Source organism: Oncorhynchus masou, chromosome 12 (assembly GCF_036934945.1).
Source record: "Oncorhynchus masou masou isolate Uvic2021 chromosome 12, UVic_Omas_1.1, whole genome shotgun sequence".
Taxonomy (NCBI): domain Eukaryota; kingdom Metazoa; phylum Chordata; class Actinopteri; order Salmoniformes; family Salmonidae; genus Oncorhynchus; species Oncorhynchus masou.
In genome coordinates this window covers 11,707,213-11,729,437 of record NC_088223.1, presented here as the reverse complement: position 1 = coordinate 11,729,437, position 22,225 = coordinate 11,707,213, and the positions used below count along the sequence as shown (strand labels likewise).

The window sequence follows — 22,225 nt, the reverse complement described above, 5'->3', positions numbered from 1 at the left end:
TGCTCCTTAAAGTAACTAACTTTGGCCTTCTGGATAGCCTGAATGCTCTTATTTCTCATTTTCCTGAACGAGAGCTAGTCAACCTGTGTATGCGTGTGCGAGCCTTTCGCCAAATACAATTCTTGAGGTGGAGTAACTCTGTAAGATCACGGTCGAACCAGGGCTGAGCCTGTTATTAAATCTCCTTTTCTTTATGGGGGCGTGTTTGTTAACAATACCACTGAAAATATTAAAAAAGAAGGTCCAAGTGTCTTCGACAGAGGGGATCAAGCTGATTCTATACCATTTTACAGAGGCCAGTTCATAAAGGAAGGCTTCCTCATTAAAGTTTTTTAGCAAGTGTCCATTTAGCGAACTTCCAATAATTCACTGCGGGGATCAAACTTGATCAGAAAAAAAATAAAAAATTGAGCCCAAAACAGGCTTCAACATTTTTTTGGGGGGGGAGTTCTGGTTGAATCGTAATTTACATTGGTTTTCTAGGGCAGACCAGGGCTTTTGGCATTCTAGGGCAAATCAGGGCTTTTGGCTTTCTAGGGCAGACCAGGGCCTTTGGCACCGCTTGGTTGCTATGCAACAAGGAGAGATTGTGACTTCACGCTCCAGACCGGACACTGGGGGGCCTGATCTGTCTGCTGTAGGCTACCAAAATATTTTTTTTAATCAACTTCCAAATAGGCCTATTGAGCAAACATTATTACATATACCTAACAGCGTCTTCAATAAACACCTTGTAAGGGAAAGGGGAAACATAAAATAACACCTCTCTTCTAGATGAGATCGTAATAAACACTTTTTACCACCATCAGGTGGTCCATCTTACCCAACCAGAAATGGTCACTTTAAACGGCACGCCTCTACACCTTGTCAACATGGCAGTTCTGCTCCTCTGATTCAATCCCCTTGTCAAAAAAGGAAATTCAATGCGTGCAAAATGCTCATTCAAATGTCCAGAGACGCCAGAGTACATTTTCTAAGAAAAAAATGTTAATTTATGGGGGAGTATAGTCACTCGAAAAATTCAAGTTGTGCGTATGAAACATTGGGCGTAAATGTTTGACCAGACTGCATCGGATAGATGAGCTACACATACAGAGACAGAGATAGATGAGCTACAAATACAGAGACAGAGACTGTTTCTCTCACTCGGATGCTTTCTCAGAGTGAGATACATTCAGCCTCCTTGCGAATTGAAGGAAAATTATGAAACAGAGAAAAATGAAAGATCAATTATTTTACATGTTTTTTTCTTAGTCCATTTTTTGGGGGGGGGGGGGGCATGGCTTCACTTGGCATCCATGAAAACACGCCACTGTCTGTCCTATATCTAGGAGATATACTGTCTGTCCTATATCTAGGAGATATACTGTCTGTCCTATATCTAGGAGATATACTGTCTGTCCTATATCTAGGAGATATACTGTCTGTCCTATATCTAGGAGTTATACTCTCTGTCCTATATCTAGGAGATATACTGTCTGTCCTATATCTAGGAGATATACTGTCTGTCCTATATCTAGGAGATATACTGTCTGTCCTATATCTAGGAGATATACTGTCTGTCCTATATCTAGGAGATATACTGTCTGTCCTATATCTAGGAGATATACTGTCTGTCCTATATCTAGGAGATATACTGTCTGTCCTATATCTAGGAGATATACTGTCTGTCCTATATCTAGGAGATATACTGTCTGTCCTATATCTAGGAGATATACTGTCTGTCCTATATCTAGGAGATATACTGTCTGTCCTATATCTAGGAGATATACTGTCTGTCCTATATCTAGGAGATATACTGTCTGTCCTATATCTAGGAGATATACTGTCTGTCCTATATCTAGGAGATATACTGTCTGTCCTATATCTATTAGATATACTGTCTGTCCTATATCTAGGAGATATACTGTCTGTCCTATATCTAGGAGATATACTGTCTGTCCTATATCTAGGAGATATACTGTCTGTCCTATATCTAGGAGATATACTGTCTGTCCTATATCTAGGAGATATACTGTCTGTCCTATATCTAGGAGATATACTGTCTGTCCTATATCTAGGAGATATACTGTCTGTCCTATATCTAGGAGATATACTGTCTGTCCTATATCTAGGAGATATACTGTCTGTCCTATATCTAGGAGATATACTGTCTGTCCTATATCTAGGAGATATACTGTCTGTCCTATATCTAGGAGATATACTGTCTGTCCTATATCTAGGAGATATACTGTCTGTCCTATATCTAGGAGATATACTGTCTGTCCTATATCTAGGAGATATACTGTCTGTCCTATATCTAGGAGTTATACTGTCTGTCCTATATCTAGGAGATATACTGTCTGTCCTATATCTAGGAGATATACTGTCTGTCCTATATCTAGGAGATATACTGTCTGTCCTATATCTAGGAAATATACTGTCTGTCCTATATCTAGGAGTTATACTGTCTGTCCTATATCTAGGAGATATACTGTCTGTCCTATATCTAGGAGATATACTGTCTGTCCTATATCTAGGAGATATACTGTCTGTCCTATATCTAGGAGATATACTGTCTGTCCTATATCTAGGAGATATACTGTCTGTCCTATATCTAGGAGATATACTGTCTGTCCTATATCTAGGAGATATACTGTCTGTCCTATATCTAGGAGATATACTGTCTGTCCTATATCTAGGAGATATACTGTCTGTCCTATATCTAGGAGATATACTGTCTGTCCTATATCTAGGAGATATACTGTCTGTCCTATATCTAGGAGATATACTGTCTGTCCTATATCTAGGAGATATACTGTCTGTCCTATATCTAGGAGATATAAGATCAGGAAGTATTTTTAGATGAACCACCTTTATTTGTTGTTGACACAAAACTACCTTCATACTTCCATCCATTTATTTTCAACCGGTACCCCGGTTGCATTCAGAACGGTCCCTTGACACTTGTGGGGATTGATGCAGAGCAAAATGGAGAACAACACCGTGTTCGTGAGAAACTCCTCTTTCCATAGCGAGGTCATATTGTTTGTAGCCCAAACGGTTCGGACGCTACAGACAAAAGTTGGCACATCAGTGATATAAAAGGAAGAGGCAGTGTTAGTTAGGGGCTTATTGAAGAGTGTGTGTGTGTGTGTGTGTGTGTGTGTGTGTGTGTGTGTGTGTGTGTGTGTGTGTGTGTGTGTGTGTGTGTGTGTGTGTGTGTGAGTGTGTGGGTCGGTGTTTGGGTGGGTGTGTGGGTGGGTGTATATGTGTGAGTGTGTGTGTGGGTGGGTGGGTGGGTGGGTGTGTGTGTGTGTGTGTGTATGTGTGTGTGTGTGTGTGTGTGTGTGTGTGTGTGTGTGTGTGTGTGTGTGTGTGTGTGTGTGTGTGTGTGTGTGTGTGTGAGTGTATGTGTGTGTGTGAGTGTATGTGTGTGAGTGTGTGTGAGTGGGTGTGAGTGTGTGTGTGTGTGTGAGTGTATGTGTGAGTGTATGTGAGTGTGTGTGTGTGTGTGTGTGTGTGTGTGTGTGTGTGTGTGTGTGAGTGTGTGTGTGGGTGGGTGAAAGGAATGAGGTGGAGGACGGTGATGTCTACCTCCTGCCTCTGACACCTTCTTGCTGACGATGAGTCACGACACCGTGTGTCTGAAAGTGGCCTGTTTTGTGACCCTGTCGTTAAATACCTTCCGGTCTAAACATAGTGAACGGGGTGCTCCTTTGTAGATCTTTTGGTATAGCATGGCCCTTGTAACCCCAGGGTAGCGGGTTCAATTCCCGGAATCACCTGTAAGTAAAATGTATGTACGCATGACTGTAATTCCCGTTGGATAAAAGCATATGCTGAATGGCATATATATATACAGGGGTCTAAAAGGGGTCTATATATATATATATACAGGGTCTAAAAGGGGTCTATATATATATATATACAGGGGTCTAAAAGGGGTCTATATATATATATATATATATATATATATATATATATATATATATATATATATATATATATATATATATACAGGGTCTAAAAGGGGTCTATATATATATATATACAGGGTCTAAAAGGGGTCTATATATATATATATATATATATACAGGGGTCTAAAAGGGGTCTATATATATATATATATATATATATATATATATATATATATATATATATATATACAGGGTCTAAAAGGGGTCTATATATATACAGGGGTCTAAAAGCTGACGTTCATTTGATTTAAGGCAGTCAACATTTAAAATGTTTTTTTTTTTTTAGTTTGACCCATTTCCATAGTAACCCTTATCAGAAGAGAGAAGAATGTGAAGTGTAAAATTATGGGTTGGACACAGGGTTGGACACCCCCCCCCCCCCCCACCCTGTTGTTTGCTCTATAACGTGTTAGTTCATATGCCTTGACACTGTGAAATAGAGGCCTAAAGGCAGAGAAAATAAGAAGACGCAGTGGCAGAATAAAATTCAGCAAGACCTTAGTTTTATCACAAAACAAGATTAGCAGCCTCTGTCCAGTGAAGTCCACAAAGCATATTGTATGTAACAGACAGTTACATGACCTACAGCAGGGTCAAGCAAGTTAATGTTTCCCACATTTTTGGACCACTAAACAACTATTGATTTAGAACCACAGAGAGCTACTGCAAGTTGCAAGGAAAACAGCAGCGCCCTCCACTAATTCCAACACCATCAAATCACCTCTTCTTAGTCTAATCAAATCAAATCACATTTTATTTGTCACATACACATGGTTAGCAGATGTTAATGAGAGTGTAGCGAAATGCTTGTGCTTCCAGTTCCGACAATGCAGTAATAACCAACAAGTAATCTAACTAACAATTCCAAAACTAATTTCTTTTACACAGTGTAAGGGGATAAAGAATATGTACATAAGGATATATGAATGAGTGATGGGGCAGAGCAGCATAGGCAAGATACAGTAGATGGTATCGAGTACAGTATATACATATGAGATGAGTATGTAAACAAAGTGGCATAGTTAAAGTGGCTAGTGATACATGTATTACATAAGGATGCAGTAGATGATAGAATACAGTATATACGTATACATATGAGATGAATAATGTAGGGTATGTAAACATTATATTAGGTAGCATTGTTTAAAGTGGCTAGTGATATATTTTACATCCTTTCCCATCAATTCCCATTATTGAAGTGGCTGGAGTTGAGTCAGTGTGTTGGCAGCAGCCACTCAATGTTAGTGGTTGCTGTTTAACAGTCTGATGGCCTTGAGATAGAAGCTGTTTTTCAGTCTCTCGGTCCCAGCTTTGATGCACCTGTACTGACCTCGCCTTCTGGATGATAGCGGGGTGAACAGGCAGTGGCTCGGGTGGTTGATGTCCTTGATGATCTTTATGGCCTTCCTGTAACATCGGGTGGTGTAGGTGTCCTGGAGGGCAGGCAGTTTGCCCCCGGTGATGCGTTGTGCAGACCTCACTACCCTCTGGAGAGCCTTACGGTTGAGGGCGGAGCAGTTGCCGTACCAGGCGGTGATACAGCCCGCCAGGATGCTCTCGATTGTGCATCTGTAGAAGTTTGTGAGTGCTTTTGGTGACAAGCCGAATTTCTTCAGCCTCCTGAGGTTGAAGAGGCGCTGCTGCGCCTTCTTCACGATGCTGTCTGTGTGAGTGGACCAATTCAGTTTGTCTGTGATGTGTATGCCGAGGAACTTAAAACTTGCTACTCTCTCCACTACTGTTCCATCGATGTGGATAGGGGGTGTTCCCTCTGCTGTTTCCTGAAGTCCACAATCATCTCCTTAGTTTTGTTGACGTTGAGTGTGAGGTTATTTTCCTGACACCACACTCCGAGGGCCCTCACCTCCTCCCTGTAGGCCGTCTCGTCGTTGTTGGTAATCAAGCCTACCACTGTTGTGTCGTCCGCAAACTTGATGATTGAGTTGGAGGCGTGCGTGGCCACGCAGTCGTGGGTGAACAGGGAGTACAGGAGAGGGCTCAGAACGCACCCTTGTAGGGCCCCAGTGTTGAGGATCAGCGGGGAGGAGATGTTGTTACCTACCCTCACCACCTGGGGGCAGCCCGTCAGGAAGTCCAGTACCCAGTTGCACAGGGCGGGGTCGAGACTCAGGGTCTCGAGCTTGATGACGAGCTTGGAGGGTACTATGGTGTTGAATGCCGAGCTGTAGTCGATGAACAGCATTCTCACATAGGTATTCCTCTTGTCCAGATGGGTTAGGGCAGTGTGCAGTGTGGTTGAGATTGCATCGTCTGTGGACCTATTTGAGGGGTAAGCAAATTGGAGTGGGTCTAGGATGTCAGGTAGGGTGGAGGTGATTTGGTCCTTGACTAGTCTCTCAAAGCACTTCATGATGACGGAAGTTAGTGCTACGGGGCGGTAGTCGTTTAGCTCAGTTACCTTAGCTTTCTTGGGAACAGGAACAATGGTGGCCCTCTTGAAGCATGTGGGAACAGCAGACTGGTATAGGGATTGATTGAATATGTCCGTAAACACACCAGCCAGCTGGTCTGCGCATGCTCTGAGGGCGCGGCTGGGGATGCCGTCTGGGCCTGCAGCCTTGCGAGGGTTAACACGTTTAAATGTTTTACTCACCTCGGCTGCAGTAAAGGAGAGACCGCATTTTTCCGTTGCAGGCAGTGTCAGTGGCACTGTATTGTCCTCAAAGCCGGCAAAAAAGTTATTTAGTCTGCCTGGGAGCAAGACATCCTGGTCCGTGACTGGGCTGGATTTCTTCCTGTAGTCCGTGATTGACTGTAGACCCTGCCACATGCCTCTTGTGTCTGAGCCGTTGAATTGGGATTCTACTTTGTCTCTGTACTGACGCTTAGCTTGTTTGATAGCCTTACGGAGGGAATAGCTGCATTGTTTGTATTCAGTCATGTTACCAGACACCTTGCCCTGATTGAAAGCAGTGGTTCGCGCTTTCAGTTTCACGCGAATGCTGCCATCAATCCAAGGTTTCTGGTTAGGGAATGTTTTAATCGTTGCTATGGGAACGACATCTTCAACGCACGTTCTAATGAACTCGCACACCGAATCAGCGTATTCGTCAATGTTGTTATTTGACGCAATACGAAACGTGTCCCAGTCCACGTGATGGAAGCAGTCTTGGAGTGTGGAGTCAGCTTGGTCGGACCAGCGTTGGACAGACCTCAGCGTGGGAGCTTCTTTTTTTAGCTTTTTTCTGTAGGCAGGGATCAGCAAAATAGAGCCGTGGTCAGCTTTTCCGAAAGGGGGGGCCTTATATGCGTCGCGGAAGTTAGAGTAACAGTGATCCAAGGTTTTTCCGCCCCTGGTTGTGCAATCGATATGCTGATAAAATTTATGGAGTCTTGTTTTCAGATTAGCCTTGTTAAAATCCCCAACAACGATGAATGCAGCCTCCGGATAAATGGTTTCCAGTTTGCAAAGAGTCAAATAAAGTTCGTTCAGAGCCATCGATGTGTCTGCTTGGGGGGGGATATACACGGCTGTGATTATAATCGAAGAGAATTCTCTTGGTAGATAATGCGGTCTACATTTGATTGTGAGGAATTCTAAATCAGGTGAACAGAAGGATTTGAGTTCCTGTATGTTTCTTTCATCGCACCATGCCTCGTTAGCCATAAGGCATACACCCCCACCCCTCTTCTTACCAGAAAGGTGCTTGTTTCTGTCGGCGCAATGCGTGGAGAAACCCGTTGGCTGCACCGCTTCGGATAGCGTCTCTCCAGTGAGCCATGTTTCCGTGAAGCACAGAACGTTACAGTCTCTGAAGTCCCTCTGGAATGCTACCCTTGCTCGGATTTCATCAACCTTTTTGTCAAGAGACTGGACATTGGCAAGAAGAATGTTAGGAAGTGGGGCACGATGTGCCCGTCTCCGTAGTCTAACCAGAAGACCGCCACGTTTCCCTCTTTTTCTGAGTCGTTTTTTGGGTCGCTGCATGCGATCCATTCCGTTGTCCTGTTTGTAATGCAGAACACAGGATCCGTGTCGCGAAAAACATATTCTTGGTCGTACTGATGGTGAGTTGACGCTGATCTTATATACAGTAGTTCTTCTCGGCTGTATGTAATGAAACCTAAGATGACCTGGGGTACTAATGTAAGAAATAACACGTAAATAAACAAAAAAACTGCATAGTTTCCTAGGAACGAGAAGTGAGGCGGCCATCTCTGTTGGCGCCGGAAGTTAACTTCATGATGACGGAAGTGAGTGCTACGGGGCGGGTAGTCATTTAGCTCAGTTACCTTAGCTTTCTTGGGAACAGGAACAAGGGTGGCCCTCTTGAAGCAAGTGGGAACAGCAGACTGGTATAGGGATTGATTGAATATGTCCGTAAACACACCAGCCAGCTGGTCTGCGCATGCTCTGAGGGCGCGGCTGGGGATGCCGTCTGGGCCTGCAGCCTTGCGAGGGTTAACACGTTTAAATGTTTTACTCACCTCGGCTGCAGTGAAGGAGAGACCGCATGTTTCAGTTCCAGGCCGTGTCAGTGGCACTGTATTATCCTCAAAGCGGGCAAAAAGTTATTTAGTCTGCCTGGGAGCAAGACATCCTGGTCCGTGACTGGGCTGGATTTATTCTTATAGTCCGTGATTGACTGTAGACCCTGCCACATACCTCTTGTGTCTGAGCCGTTGAATTGAGATTCTACTTTGTCTCTATACTGATGCTTAGCTTGTTTGATAGCCTTACGGAGGGAATAGCTGCACTGTTTGTATTCAGTCATATTACCAGTCACCTTGCCCTGATTAAAAGCAGTGGTTCGCGCTTTCAGTTTCACGCGAATGCTGCCATCAATCCACGGTTTCTGGTTAGGGAATGTTTTAATCGTTGCTATGGGAACGACATCTTCAACGCACGTTCTAATGAACTCGCACACCGAATCAGCGTATTCGTCAATGTTGTTGACTGACGCAATACGAAACATGTCCCAGTCCACGTGATGGAAGCAGTCTTGGAGTGTGGAATCGGCTTGGTCGGACCAGCGTTGGACAGACCTCAGCGTGGGAGCTTCTTGTTTCAGTTTCTGTCTGTATGCAGGGATCAGCAAAATGGAGTTGTGGTCAGCTTTTCCGAAAGGGGGGCGGGGCAGGGCCTTATATGCGTCGCGGAAGTTAGAATAACAGTGATCCAAGGTTTTGCCAGCCCTGGTTGCGCAATCGATATGCTGATACATTTTAGGGAGTCTTGTTTTCAGATTAGCCTTGTTAAAATCACCAGCAACAATGAATGCAGCCTCAGGATGTATAGATTCCAGTTTGCAAAGAGTCAAATAAAGTTCGTTCAGAGCCATCGATGTGTCTGCTTGGGGGGGAATATATACGGCTGTGATTATAATCGAAGAGAATTCTCTTGGTAGATAATGCGGTCTACATTTGATTGTGAGGAATTCTAAATCAGGTGAACAGAAGGATTTGAGTTTCTGTATGTTTCTGTGATCACACCACGTCTCGTTAGCCATAAGGCATACGCCCCCACCCCTCTTCTTACCAGAAAGGTGTTTGTTCCTGTCGGCGCGATGCGTGGAGAAACCCGCTGGCTGCACCGCCACCGAAAGCGTCTCTCCAGTGAGCCATGTTTCCGTGAAGCAAAGAACGTTACAGTCTCTGATGTCCCTCTGGAATGCTACCCTTGCTCGGATTTCATCAACCTTGTTGTCAAGAGACTGGACATTGGCGAGAAGAATGCTAGGAAGTGGGGCACGATGTGCCCATCTACGTAGTCTGACCAGAAGACCGCCTCGTTTCCCTCTTTTACGAAGTCGTTTTTTGGGTCGCCGGCTGGGATCCATTCCGTTGTCCTGGTTGAAAGGCAGAACACAGGATCCGCTTCGCGAAAGTCATATTCTTGGTCGTACTGATGGTGAGTTGACGCTGATCTTATATTCAGTAGTTCTTCTCAACTGTATGTAATGAAACCTAAGATGACCTGGGGTACTAATGTAAGAAATAACACGTAAAAAAAAAACTGCATAGTTTCCTAGGAACGCGAAGCGAGGCGGCCATCCATGTCGGTGCCGGAAGAATCTAATACAGTAACAACATAAAGATACCAAAAACACTTTAGTCCAATCAACGTAAGCTAAATATGATGTGACTGTCCATGGTTCTGATTTCTGTGTGCGTGTGTGTGTGTGTGTGTGTGTGTGTGTGTGTGTGTGTGTGTGTGTGTGTGTGTGTGTGTGTGTGTGTGTGTGTGTGTGTGTGTGTGTGTGTGTGTGTGTGTGTGTGTGTGAATGTGTGTGTGTGTGAATGTGTGTGTGCGTTCGTGCAAGTAGAAAAACATGTTGACTCACTCTACTTGTAGAGAAACACCAATGCCGCCCTCCTCTTTCATGTTGACGAAACGGTCTTTCACTCTGTGATACAGTACGGGAATTTAGTTTTTGTTGTCCTAGTCTTCCTTGCTAAAATGCTTGCTCACTAGCCTAACTTCCATTCATGGGCAGAGACTGCATGCAGAATTCTGCAAAAATATCCTCCATGTACAACATAGAACACCAAATAATGCATGCAGAGCAGAATTTGGCCGATACCCACTAATTATCAAAATCCAGAAAAGAGACGTTGAATTCTACAACAACCTAAAAGGAAGTGATTCCCAAACTTTCCATAACAAAGCCATCACCTACAGAGAGATAAACCTGGAGAAGAGTCCCCTAAGCAAGCTGGTCCTGTGGCTCTGTTCACAAACACAAACACACCCTACAGAGCCTCATGACAGCAGCACAATTAGACCCAACCAAATCATGAGAAAACAAAAAGATAATTACTTGACACATTGGAAAACAAACAAAAAAACAGAGCAAACTAGAATACTATTTGGCCCTAAACAGAGAGTACACAGTGGCAGAAGACCTGACCACTGTGACTGACCCAAACTTAAGGAAAGCTTTGACTATGTACAGACTCAGTGAGCATAGCCTTGCTATTGAGAAAGGCCGCCGTGGGCAGACATGGCTCTCAAGAGAACACAGGCTATGTGAACACTGCCCACAAAATGAGGTGGAAACTGAGCTGCACTTCCTAACCTCATTAGAGACACATATTTCCCTCAGATTACATATCTATTGGGTGAAATACCACAGTGTGACATCACAGCAGCAAGATGTGTGACCTGTTGCCACAAGAAAAGGGCAACCAGTGAAGAACAAACACCATTGTAAATACAACTAATATTTATGCTTATTTATTTTCCCTTTTGTACTAGTACAAACTATTTACACATCGTTACAACACAAAATATTGTCAATATGACATTTGACATGTCTTTAATCTTTTAGAATTTTTGTGAGTGTTGTTGTTGTTTACTTCTAATATTTTATTGTTTGTTTCACTTTGGTTTATTATCTATTTCACTTGCTTTGGCGACGTAAATATGTTTCCATGACAATAAAGCCCATAATTCAACTTCAACTGAATTGATGAGAGAGAGAGAGAGAGAGAGAGAGAGAGAGAGAGAGAGAGAGAGAGAGAGAGAGAGAGAGAGAGAGAGAGAGAGAGAGAGAGAGAGAGAGAGAGAGAGAGAGGCATTTTGTGTTTAATGCTCTACAGAGTGTACTGACCACAGGCCCCCGGCTCTACTACTGACCACAGGCCCCCGGCTCTACTACTGACCACAGGCCCCCAGCTCTACTACTGACCACAGGCCCCCAGCTCTACTACTGACCACAGGCCCCCAGCTCTACTACTGACCACAGACCCCCAGCTCTGTTACTGACCACAGGCCCCCAGCTCTACTACTGACCACAGGCCCCCAGCTCAACTACTGACCACAGGCCCCCAGCTCTGTTACTGACCACAGGCCCCCAGCTCTACTACTGACCACAGGCCCCCAGCTCTACTACTGACCACAGACCCCCAGCTCTACTACTGACCACAGGCCCCCAGCTCTACTACTGACCACAGGCCCCCAGCTCTATTACTGACCACAGGCCCCCAGCTCTACTACTGACCACGGGCCCCCAGCTCTACTACTGACCACAGGCCCCCAGCTCAACTACTGACCACAGGCCCCCAGCTCAACTACTGACCACAGGCCCCCAGCTCTGTTACTGACCACAGACACTGGCATTGCTAACGTCTCCCCTGTCCATCATTCCATATCTAATGTGTCCCCTGCTCATCACTCCATATGTCTCTTCTGTCTTTTCTCTTGCCATGTCTGTTTTTCTCTACCACCCTGTCTCCCTACAGCTAATTATCTCTCTCTCTGTCGGAGCTGTGTGTCATGTTGCTGTGGCGACAGAGGTGTAAATGGAGTTGGCTGTCAGCATGACACCCTGGCTCAGAATTCCCTCCTCCTGTATAGAAGAACAGAGGAGCCTTTCTCTCTCTCTGTCTCTCTGTCTCTCTCTCTGTCTCTCTCTCTGTCTCTCTCTCTCTCTCTCTCTCTCTCTCTCTCTCTCTCTCTCTCTCTCTCTCTCTCTCTCTCTCTCTCTCTCTCTCTCTCTCGCTGTCTCTCTCTCTCTCTCTGTCTCTCTTGTCTCTCTCTCTCTGTCTCTCTCTCTCAATCTCTCTCTCTCAATCTCTCTCTCCCTCAATCTCTCTCTCCTTCAATCTCTCTCTCCCTCTCTCCCTCCCTCCCTCCCTACCTACATGACTGAAAGAGCTGCAAAATCAGGACCCCTACAAATCAGTCGGGCTATACAATCTGGACCCTCTCTTTCTAAAATGATCTGCAGAAATGGTTGCACCCCCTATTACTAGCCTGCTCTTCGAAAGCCAAGTTAACAAACAGATTACCGACCATTTCGAATCCCACCGTACCTTCTCCGCTATGCAATCTGGTTTCAGAGCTGGTCATTGGTGCACCTCAGCCACGCTCAAGGTCCTAAACAACATCATAACCGCCATTGATAAGAGACATTACTGTGCAGCCGTATTCATCGACCTGACCAAGGCTTTCGACTCTGTCAATCATAACATTCTTATCGGCAGACTCAACAGCAGTTGGTTTCTCAAATGACTTCCTCGCCTGGTTCACCAACTACTTCTCAGACAGAGTTCAGTGTGTCAAATCGGAGGGCCTGTTGTCCGGATCTCTGGCAGTCTCTATGGGGTTGCCACAAGGTTAAATTCTCAGGCCGACTCTCTTCTCTGTATACATCAATGATGTCGCTCTTGCTGCTGGTGATTTTCTGATCCACCTCTACGCAGACGACAGCATTCTGTATACTTCTGGCCCTTCTTTGGAAACTGTGTTAACTAACCTCCAGACGAGCTTCAATGCCATACAACTCTCCTTCCGTGGCCTCCAACTGCTCTTAAATGCAAGTAAAACTAAATGCATGCTCTTCAACCGATTGTTGCCCGCATCTGCCCGCCTGTCCAGCATCACTACTCTGGACGGTTCTGACTTAGAATATGTGGACAACTACAAATACCCAGGTGTCTGGTTAGACTGTAAACTCTCCTTCGAGACTCACATTAAGCATCTCCAATCCAAAATGAAATCTAGAATCGCAAAAAGCATCCTTCACTCATGAATGAGGCCAAACATACCCTCGTAAAACTGACCATCATACCGATCCTCGACTTCGACGATGTCATTTACAAAATAGCCTCCAACAGTGCCATCCGTTTTGTCACCAAAGCCCAATATACCATCCACCACTGCGACCTGTACGCTCTCGTGGCTGGCCCTCGCTTCATACTCATCGCCAAACCCACTGGCTCCAGGTCATCTACAAGTCTCTGCTAGGTAAAGCCCCGCCTTATCTCAGCTCACTGGTCACCATAGAAGCACCCACCCGTAGCACGCGCTCCAGCAGGTATATCTCACTGGTCACCCCCAAAGCCAATCCCTCCTTTGGGCGCCTTTCCTTCCAGTTCTCTGCTGCCAATGACTGGAACAAACTGCAAAAATCACTGAAGCTGGAGATCATATCACCCTCACTAGCTTTAAGCACCAGCTGTCAGAGCAGCTCAGCTTGTTGTCAACTTGACTACCTGGTTAAATAAAGGTGAAAAAAATAAAATGAACATCTTTCTCTTTCTTCATTGGATGTCAATCCCTCCCTCCCTCCCTCCCTCCCTCTCTCCCTCTCTCTCTCTCTCTCTCTCTCTCCCTCCCTCCCTCCCTCCCTCCCTCCCTCCCTCCCTCCCTCCCTCCCTCCCTCCCTCCCTCCCTCCCTCCCTCCCTTCTCTTTGTCTCCTCTAAACGTCAGTCTTGCTTCACATATGTTCTCACAGTCCTGATACTTGCCACACCTAAAACATGTCTGTGTGTGTGTTTCTGTGTGTGTGTGTCTTACCCCACGAAGCCCCCGTCCAGCCATCCTCGTGTGCAGGCAGAGAAGGAACACTCCACCACGGCGTGACGCAGCTCCTCGGTCGACGCAAGCCGGGCATCATGGACAGCACACACATGTTCTGCCTCGGCCGATCCCCCAGAGTCAGACGTGTTTCTCTGGTCCAATAGAAACACACGACCTGGGGAGAGAACACCTTTACAGCAGGAACACAGCAGATACCATGGTATGGACTGTAAAATCAGTAGTTTATAAAAATCAGTTGCAACAGTTATAAAAACAGTTACACAACTGATTTAACTATCTATAAAATGAATAGTATATTAACTACTTTGAAACCTGTTATAAACCCTTCACATTAGATAACAGAGTTCCCCATCAAGGTCTCGCCAAACTGAAGACGGATCAAAACTAGAGTGCAGATCCAGGATCAGTTTATCTGGTTCCATCGTTTTGGGACACAGACAGCAGGGGGCGCTGCCCTCTAGTTACATCATCTGTTATCGGAGGAGGATTCGCTATATGTTGTACGAACTGCAGCGGCCACCCCTATACAGACCATCATCATTATCATCATCATCATCATCATCACTATGGCTATCTATGTTCAGATTTCAAAGAAATGTCATCATTAATTCAATAGGGTTACTTTGACAATTAACATTTCTTGAGATTTTTTAATCTCAGAGAAATCATTCGATTTCACCTTTTAGAATTCAAAGAAAGCTGTGTGAGTTGGAACATGTCTGTATGAGTGACTGCAGAGAAAGACACACAAATCATTCATATCTCACTGCAGAGAGGAGTGTGGAGAGAGAGAGAGACTTCCAACAACAAGTCAAAATCCTGCTCAAACAGGTTTATTAATACAGACCATGTATTATCAATACTATATGCATAAGCTTTTTCTATCAGCATTGTTCAATTCTAAGCACCAGTTTACTCTGTAGACCAAGATGGAATACAATAGGTTGTTTAAAAAGTGTATGCCCGACCAAACGTTCCAGCCCTGAAGGCAGAGGTTCTGCTCCCTCTTCAGATGTCCGGTTGGACGCGAGACCCCCAGATGTTGACAGCTGCCCACGGTGCGCCAGATGTGACCAAAACCGACACCATTACTAATTGGACAGGGCGTCACAACCCATGTAGAAAAAAACTTACCGTCTGCGTGAACGACAGAAACCACCGTTAGCCAAACCAAGCATCCAAACATGGACGAGAAAACCAGGTTTTGGTCAATGCGTCGTGCCATCATTCTCTGCGCGCTCTGATTCTTTTGTTTACCGAAAAAAAGATTCAAAAGTTTTAAAGGAAATAAATCTCCCTTGGTGAGTTGGTGTGACAGAAGGGAGCAGCGGTTCCGTTATTTCCCTCCCGGTGGCAGACAGACTGAGAGAATCTGGAGTTGAACTTGTTGACACGAAACGGCAAACGGAAAGGAAAATGACGGTTGGTTCGGTTTATCTCCCCAAATAGTGCCTTCGCGAGCAGATGGAGCATCGGCACGAAAACTCACGTGTCCCCGTCAGTAAATACGTGACGGCTCCCCAACCTGAAGTCTGGGCAGCAGCGCGAGCTGAGGAACACCAACCGTCAAGCAAGCCGGGTGTGCGTCTTTACGCACCGAGAGAGAGAGAGAAAAAAAACACATTCTCTGGTGTGGGTGTCGCGAGTCAACTTGCATATTTTTTCAGTTATTACATCCTCGAAAACTCATGCTCAAAGGTGTCCATGTTTTCGTCCCCCTCTTCCCTAAAGGAACCTCGAATAACCTTTTGGGGTTCAAAAGATTGCAGCTATGGGGGAACCTTTTTAGGTCAAAAAGGCAAAACGAGGAAACCACTCTGAAAAGGTTATTTGAGAAAACCCCTGTGACATGAAGCATTAGAAGTGGCAATCGGAAGGGACAAAAATGGGCTGTATTTTTTAATTTACAGGAACCCTTGTTACATTAAAGGTTAACTAACCAAAGGTGAAAATATGAACCATTGCCTTGCAACTCCAGGGTACCTCGGATCACCACTAATTCTCAGAGTGTAGGAAAACCGTTATTTAATCCACACCTGAGAACTGTTTTATTTGTTGGCATATAGGCTTTACAAGTCTTCATATTTACAATTTGTGGAAGAATCTGCAATAGCCTACACCATTCTGTTATGATGTGGGGACATGTTCTTCATGACACCTGCAGCGCCATTTTCTTTCCACCACGGATATTCTCTGGCCCTCTGGCTTGCTATAATTGAGGTGACTGCTCCCCTGTCCCAGCTCTAGGTCCAGAGCTCTCTCTCTCTCTCTCTCTCTCTCTGTCTGCTTTTACTGTGATAGAAAGATGGACGGCCATCTCCCTGAGAGAGCAGCACCCTGCATCCGGGGCATTGTCTTGGTTAGTCTGTGCAATGAGATAACACACACACACACACACACACACACAGTTGAAGTCGGAAGTTTACATACACCTTAGCCAAATACATTAAAACTCAATTTTTCACAATTCCTGACATTTAATCCCAGCAACAATTCCCTGTCTTAGGTCAGTTAGGATCACCACTTTGTTTAAAGAATGTGAAATATCAGAATAATAGTAGAGAGAATTATTTATTTCAGCTTTTATTTCTTTCATCACAGTCCCAGTGGGTCAGAAGTTTACATACACTCAATTAGTATTTAGTAGCATTGCCTTTAAATAGTTTAATATGGGTCACATGTTTCAGGTAGCCTTCCACAAGCTTCCCACAATATGTTGGGTGAATTTTGGCCCATTCCTCCTGACAGAGCTGGTGTAACTGAGTCAGGTTTGTAGGCCTCCTTGCTCACACACCCTTTTTCAGTTCTGCCAGAAATTTTCTATAAGATTGAGGTCAGGGCTTTGTGATGGCCACTCCAAAACGTTGACTTTGTTGTCCTTAAGCCATTTTGCCACACCTTTGGAAGTATGCTTGGGGTCACTGTTCATTTGGAAGACCCATTTGCGACCAAGCTTTAACTTCCTGACTGATGTCTTGAGATGTTGCTTCAATATATCCACATCATTTTCCGACCTCATGATGCCATCTATTTTGTGAAGTGCACCAGTCCCTCCTGCAGCAAAGCACCCCATAACATGATGCTGCCACCCCGTGCCTCACAGTTGGGATGGTGTTCTTCGGCCTGCAAGCCTCCCCCTTTTTCCTCCAAACAGAACGATGGTCATTATGGCCAAACAGTTTTATTTTTGTGTCATCGGATCAGAGGACATTTCTCCAAAAACTACCATCTTTGTCCCCATGTGCAGTTGCAAACCGTAGTCTGGCTTTTTGATGGCGGTTTTGGAGCAGTGGCTTCTTCCTTGCTGAGCGGCCTTTCAGGTTATGTCAATATAGGACTCGTTTTACTGTGGATATAGATACTTTTGTACCCGTTTCCTCCAGCATCTTCACAAGGTCCTTTGCTGTTGTTCTGGGATTAATTTGCACTTTTCGCGCCAAAGTACGTTCATCTCCTGAGCGGTATGACAGCTGTTTGGTCCCATGGTGTTTATACTTGCGTACTACTGTTTGTACAGATGAACGTAATACCTTCAGGCATTTGGAAATCGCTCCCAAGGACGAACCAGACTTGTGGAGGTCTACCATTATTATTCTGAGGTCTTGGTTGATTTCTTTTCATTTTCCCATGATGTCAAGCAAAGAGGCACCGAGTTTGAAGGTAGGCCTTGAAATACATCCACAGGTACACCTCCAATTGACACAAATGATGTCAATTAGCCTATCAGAAACGTCTAAAGCCATGACATCATTTTCTGGAATTTTCCAAGCTGTTTAAAGGCACAGTCAACATAGTGTATGTAAACTTCTGACTCACTTGAATTGTGATACAGTGAATTATAAGTGAAATAATCTGTCTGTAAACAATTGTTGGAATATTACTTGTGTCATACACAAAGTAGATGTCCTGACCGACTTGACAAAACTATAGTTTGTTAACAAGACATTTGTGTGGTTGAAAAAATGAGTTTTAATGACTCCAACCCAAGTGTATGTAAACTTCAGACTTCAACTGTGCATGCACAGATACTTTTAAAGTTTAAGAAGCACCTAGAATCTGTCACGGTCGTCCTCCTCTTCATCTGAAGAGGAGAGGCGAGAAGGATCGGAGGACCAAAATGCGGCGTGATATGTGTTCATGTTGAATGTTTTAATTAAAGAAAGAACTGAACACAGAAACACTATACAAAAAACCAGTAAACAAAATAACAACCGTGACGCTAATGAGAGCTGCCCTGAAACAAGCAATCAACATAGACAATCACCCACAAACAAACAGTGCAACCCAGGCTACCGAAGTATGATTCTCAATCAGAGACAACTAATGAACCCTGCCTCTGATTGAGAACTATACTAGGCCGAAACATAGAAATCCCAAATCATAGAAAATCAAACATTAACTGCCCACCCAACTCACGCCCTGACCATACTAAATAAAGACAAAACAAACAAACTGCCCACCCAACTCACGCCCTGACCATACTAAATAAAGACAAAACAAACAAACTGCCCACCCAAATCACGCCCTGACCATACTAAATAAAGACAAAACAAACAAACTGCCCACCCAACTCACGCCCTGACCATACTAAATAAAGACAAAACAAACAAACTGCCCACCCAACTCACGCCCTGACCATACTAAATAAAGACAAAACAAACAGACTGCCCACCCAACTCACGCCCTGACCATACTAAATAAAGACAAAACAAAGGAAATAAAGGTCAGAACGTGACAGAATCAAACAAACTCAACCTAATTCAATGGCTCTAAGCTATACTGAGTGTCACGCCCTGGTCGTAGTATATTGTGTTTGTCTTTATTTATTTGGTCAGGCCGGGGTGTGACATGGGTTTATTGTGGTGTGTTTTGTCTTGGGGTGTTGTTAGGTGTAGGGTGTGTGGCTTAGTGGGGGTATCTAGTATAGTCTATGGCTGTCTGGAGTGGTTCTCAGTCAGAGGCAGGTGTTTATTGTTGTCTCTGATTGGGAACCATATTTAGGCAGCCATATTCTTTGAGTATTTCGTGGGTTATTGTTCCTGTCTCTGTGTTTGTTGTCACCAGATAGGCTGTCTAGGTTTTCACGGTCCGGTTGTTGTTTTTGTATAGTTAGTTATTTCATGTCGAGTTTCTTTTCATTAAAGAACATGAATAACCACCACGCTGCATTTTGGTCCGCTTCTCCTTCGACAGACGAGAACTGTTACACTGAGTGTCGTGAATGGGGGTTGGATATGAGAGGGTTGGATATGAGGGGGTTGGATATGAGAGGGTTGGATATGAGGGGGTTGGATATGAGAGGGTTGGATATGAGGGGGTTGGATATGAGGGGGTTGGATATGAGAGGGTTGGATATGAGAGGGTTGGATATGAGGGGGTTGGATATGAGGGGGTTGGATATGAGAGGGTTGGATATGAGGGGGTTGGATATGAGGGGTTGGATATGAGAGGGTTGGATATGAGAGGGTTGGATATGAGGGGGTTGGATATGAGGGGGTTGGATATGAGAGGGTTGGATATGAGGGGGTTGGATATGAGGGGGTTGGATATGAGGGGGTTGGATATGAGGGGGTTGGATATGAGGGGGTTGGATAAGAGAGGGTTGGATATGAGGGGTTGGATATGAGGGGGTTGGATATGAGGGGTTGGATATGAGGGGTTGGATATGAGGGGGTTGGATGAGAGAGGGTTGGATATGAGGGGGTTGGATATGAGGGGGTTGGATATGAGGGGGTTGGATATGAGGGGGTTGGATATGAGGGGGTTGGATATGAAGGGGTTGGATATGAAGGGGTTGGATATGAGGGGGTTGGATATGAGGGGGTTGGATATGAGGGGGTTGGATATGAGGGGGTTGGATATGAGGGGGTTGGATATGAAGGGGTTGGATATGAGAGGGTTGGATATGAGGGGGTTGGATATGAGAGGGTTGGATATGAGAGGGTTGGATATGAGGGGGTTGGATATGAGGGGGTTGGATATGAGGGGGTTGGATATGAGGGGGTTGGATATGAGGGGGTTGGATATGAGAGGGTTGGATATGAGAGGGTTGGATATGAGGGGGTTGGATATGAGGGGGTTGGATATGAGGGGGTTGGATATGAGGGGGTTGGATATGAGGGGGTTGGATATGAAGGGGTTGGATATGAAGGGGTTGGATATGAGGGGGTTGGATATGAGGGGGTTGGATATGAGGGGGTTGGATATGAAGGGGTTGGATATGAGGGGGTTGGATATGAGGGGGTTGGATATGAGGGGGTTGGATATGAAGGGGTTGGATATGAGAGGGTTGGATATGAGATAGGGTTGGATATGAGGGGGTTGGATATGAGGGGGTTGGATATGAGGGGGTTGGATATGAGGGGGTTGGATATGAGGGGGTTGGATATGAGATAGGGTTGTAATTCTCCAATGAATATTTTTCGGTTACCGGCTGATGATAATTTCATTTCAACTAGTTTTCAACCTGTTTCTCATTACATTATTTCAATCAGATTCAACCAGGGAGGGAAGGTAGGAGGGAGGGAGGGAGGGGTGGGAATTGGAAAGCTGATATTACTACTCAGACCAGTGTCTCCCTGGGGAGGAGAGAAGCGAGGGAGGTGGGAAGAGGGAGGGGAGAGTGTTATGTCCAAAAAGAGTGACACAAGTTCACATTATCCTGGGAAATCACACTTATTCATCTCTATCCCTTTCTCATCCTCTCCCACACATTGCTTATTAATTTGTCTCTATTTGCTTACCTCTTCCCTTCTCCCCTGTCTCTCCAGTCCTCTTCCCTTCTCCCCTGTCTCTCCCTCTCCAGTCCTCCTTCCTCCTGCCCTGTCTCTCCAGTCCTCCTGCCCTGTCTCCCCAGTCCTCTTCCCTTCTCCCCTGTCTCTCCAGTCCTCCTTCCTCCTCCCCTGTCTCTCCAGTCCTCCTCCCCTGTCTCTCCAGTCCTCCTGCCCTGTCTCTCCAGTCCTCCTTCCTCCAGCCCTGTCTCTCCAGTCCTCCTTCCTCCTGCCCTGTCTCTCCAGTCCTCCTGCCCTGTCTCCCCAGTCCAATTCCCTTCTCCCCTGTCTCTCCAGTCCTCCTTCATCCTCCCCTGTCTCTCCAGTCCTCCTGCCCTGTCTCTCCCTCTCCAGTCCTCCTTCCTCCTGCCCTATCTCTCCAGTCCTCCTTCCTCCTGCCCTGTCTCTCCAGTCCTCTTCCCTTCTCCCCTGTCTCTCCCTCTCCAGTCCTCCTTCCTCCTCCCCTGTCTCTCCAGTCCTCCTGCCCTGTCTCCCCAGTCCTCTTCTCTTCTCCCGTCTCTCCAGTCCTCCTCTCTTCTCCCATGTTTCCAGTCAAATTCACTTTTCTTTCTCTCTCCCCCCTCTCCCTGTTCCATCCCCCAACCTTTTTTCTCCCTCTCCATCTCTCACTCCTTTTGTGTTTGCCACCCTTGGGACATTCTATGAGATTAGAGTTAGATAAAGAGGAATGAGAGAGGGATGGAGTGGGAGAGAGGATTCACCACAGACTCAGAGGGGGATCCTCTGACACGCACCTTGGATATTTATTGAGAGAAAACAATGGAATGTTTGATGAAAAAGAGAGAGATGAGTGAGAGGTAGCAGCGAGAAGAGAGACAATGAATCACACCTGTGCGATCTGACAGAAGAGGGTGAGAATTACATTGCAAGTGTCCAGGGGACTGTCACTTTACTACAGCTATGTATGTTAATATCTCGCACGCATGCACGCGCACACACACACACACACACACACACACACACACACACACACACACATCTCAGTGTTGCAATTCTATGTGTGTGTGTGTGACTGAGGAGGAGTTGCTTACGAATACAGGGCAGTGTCTCTGTTTGGTCTCCTTGGTAACAGCCTCCTGAGCAGGCCTGGTGATTGGATCTGGGATTTCAGGGAGTGGCTCCAGCCTGGGTATGTGTGTGTGTGTGTGTGTGTGTTTGCGTGCGTGTGTGTGTGTGTGTGTGTGTG

General features: G+C 45.4%; 1 protein-coding gene across 1 annotated transcript in view; it reads right to left on the bottom strand.

Moving 5' to 3' along the window:
- LOC135549010 (sushi domain-containing protein 5-like) overlaps positions 1-15,476 on the bottom strand; it is a 30,421-nt gene extending 14,945 nt beyond the window's left edge. Inside the window, exons 1-2 of the mRNA XM_064979081.1 lie at positions 15,383-15,476; positions 14,225-14,402 (exon numbers count right to left, since the gene is read on the bottom strand). Coding sequence (XP_064835153.1) covers positions 14,225-14,402; positions 15,383-15,476 — 272 coding nt within the window. The remainder of the gene's footprint in view (positions 1-14,224; positions 14,403-15,382) is intronic.
- Between the last annotated feature and the right edge of the window lie 6,749 nt (positions 15,477-22,225).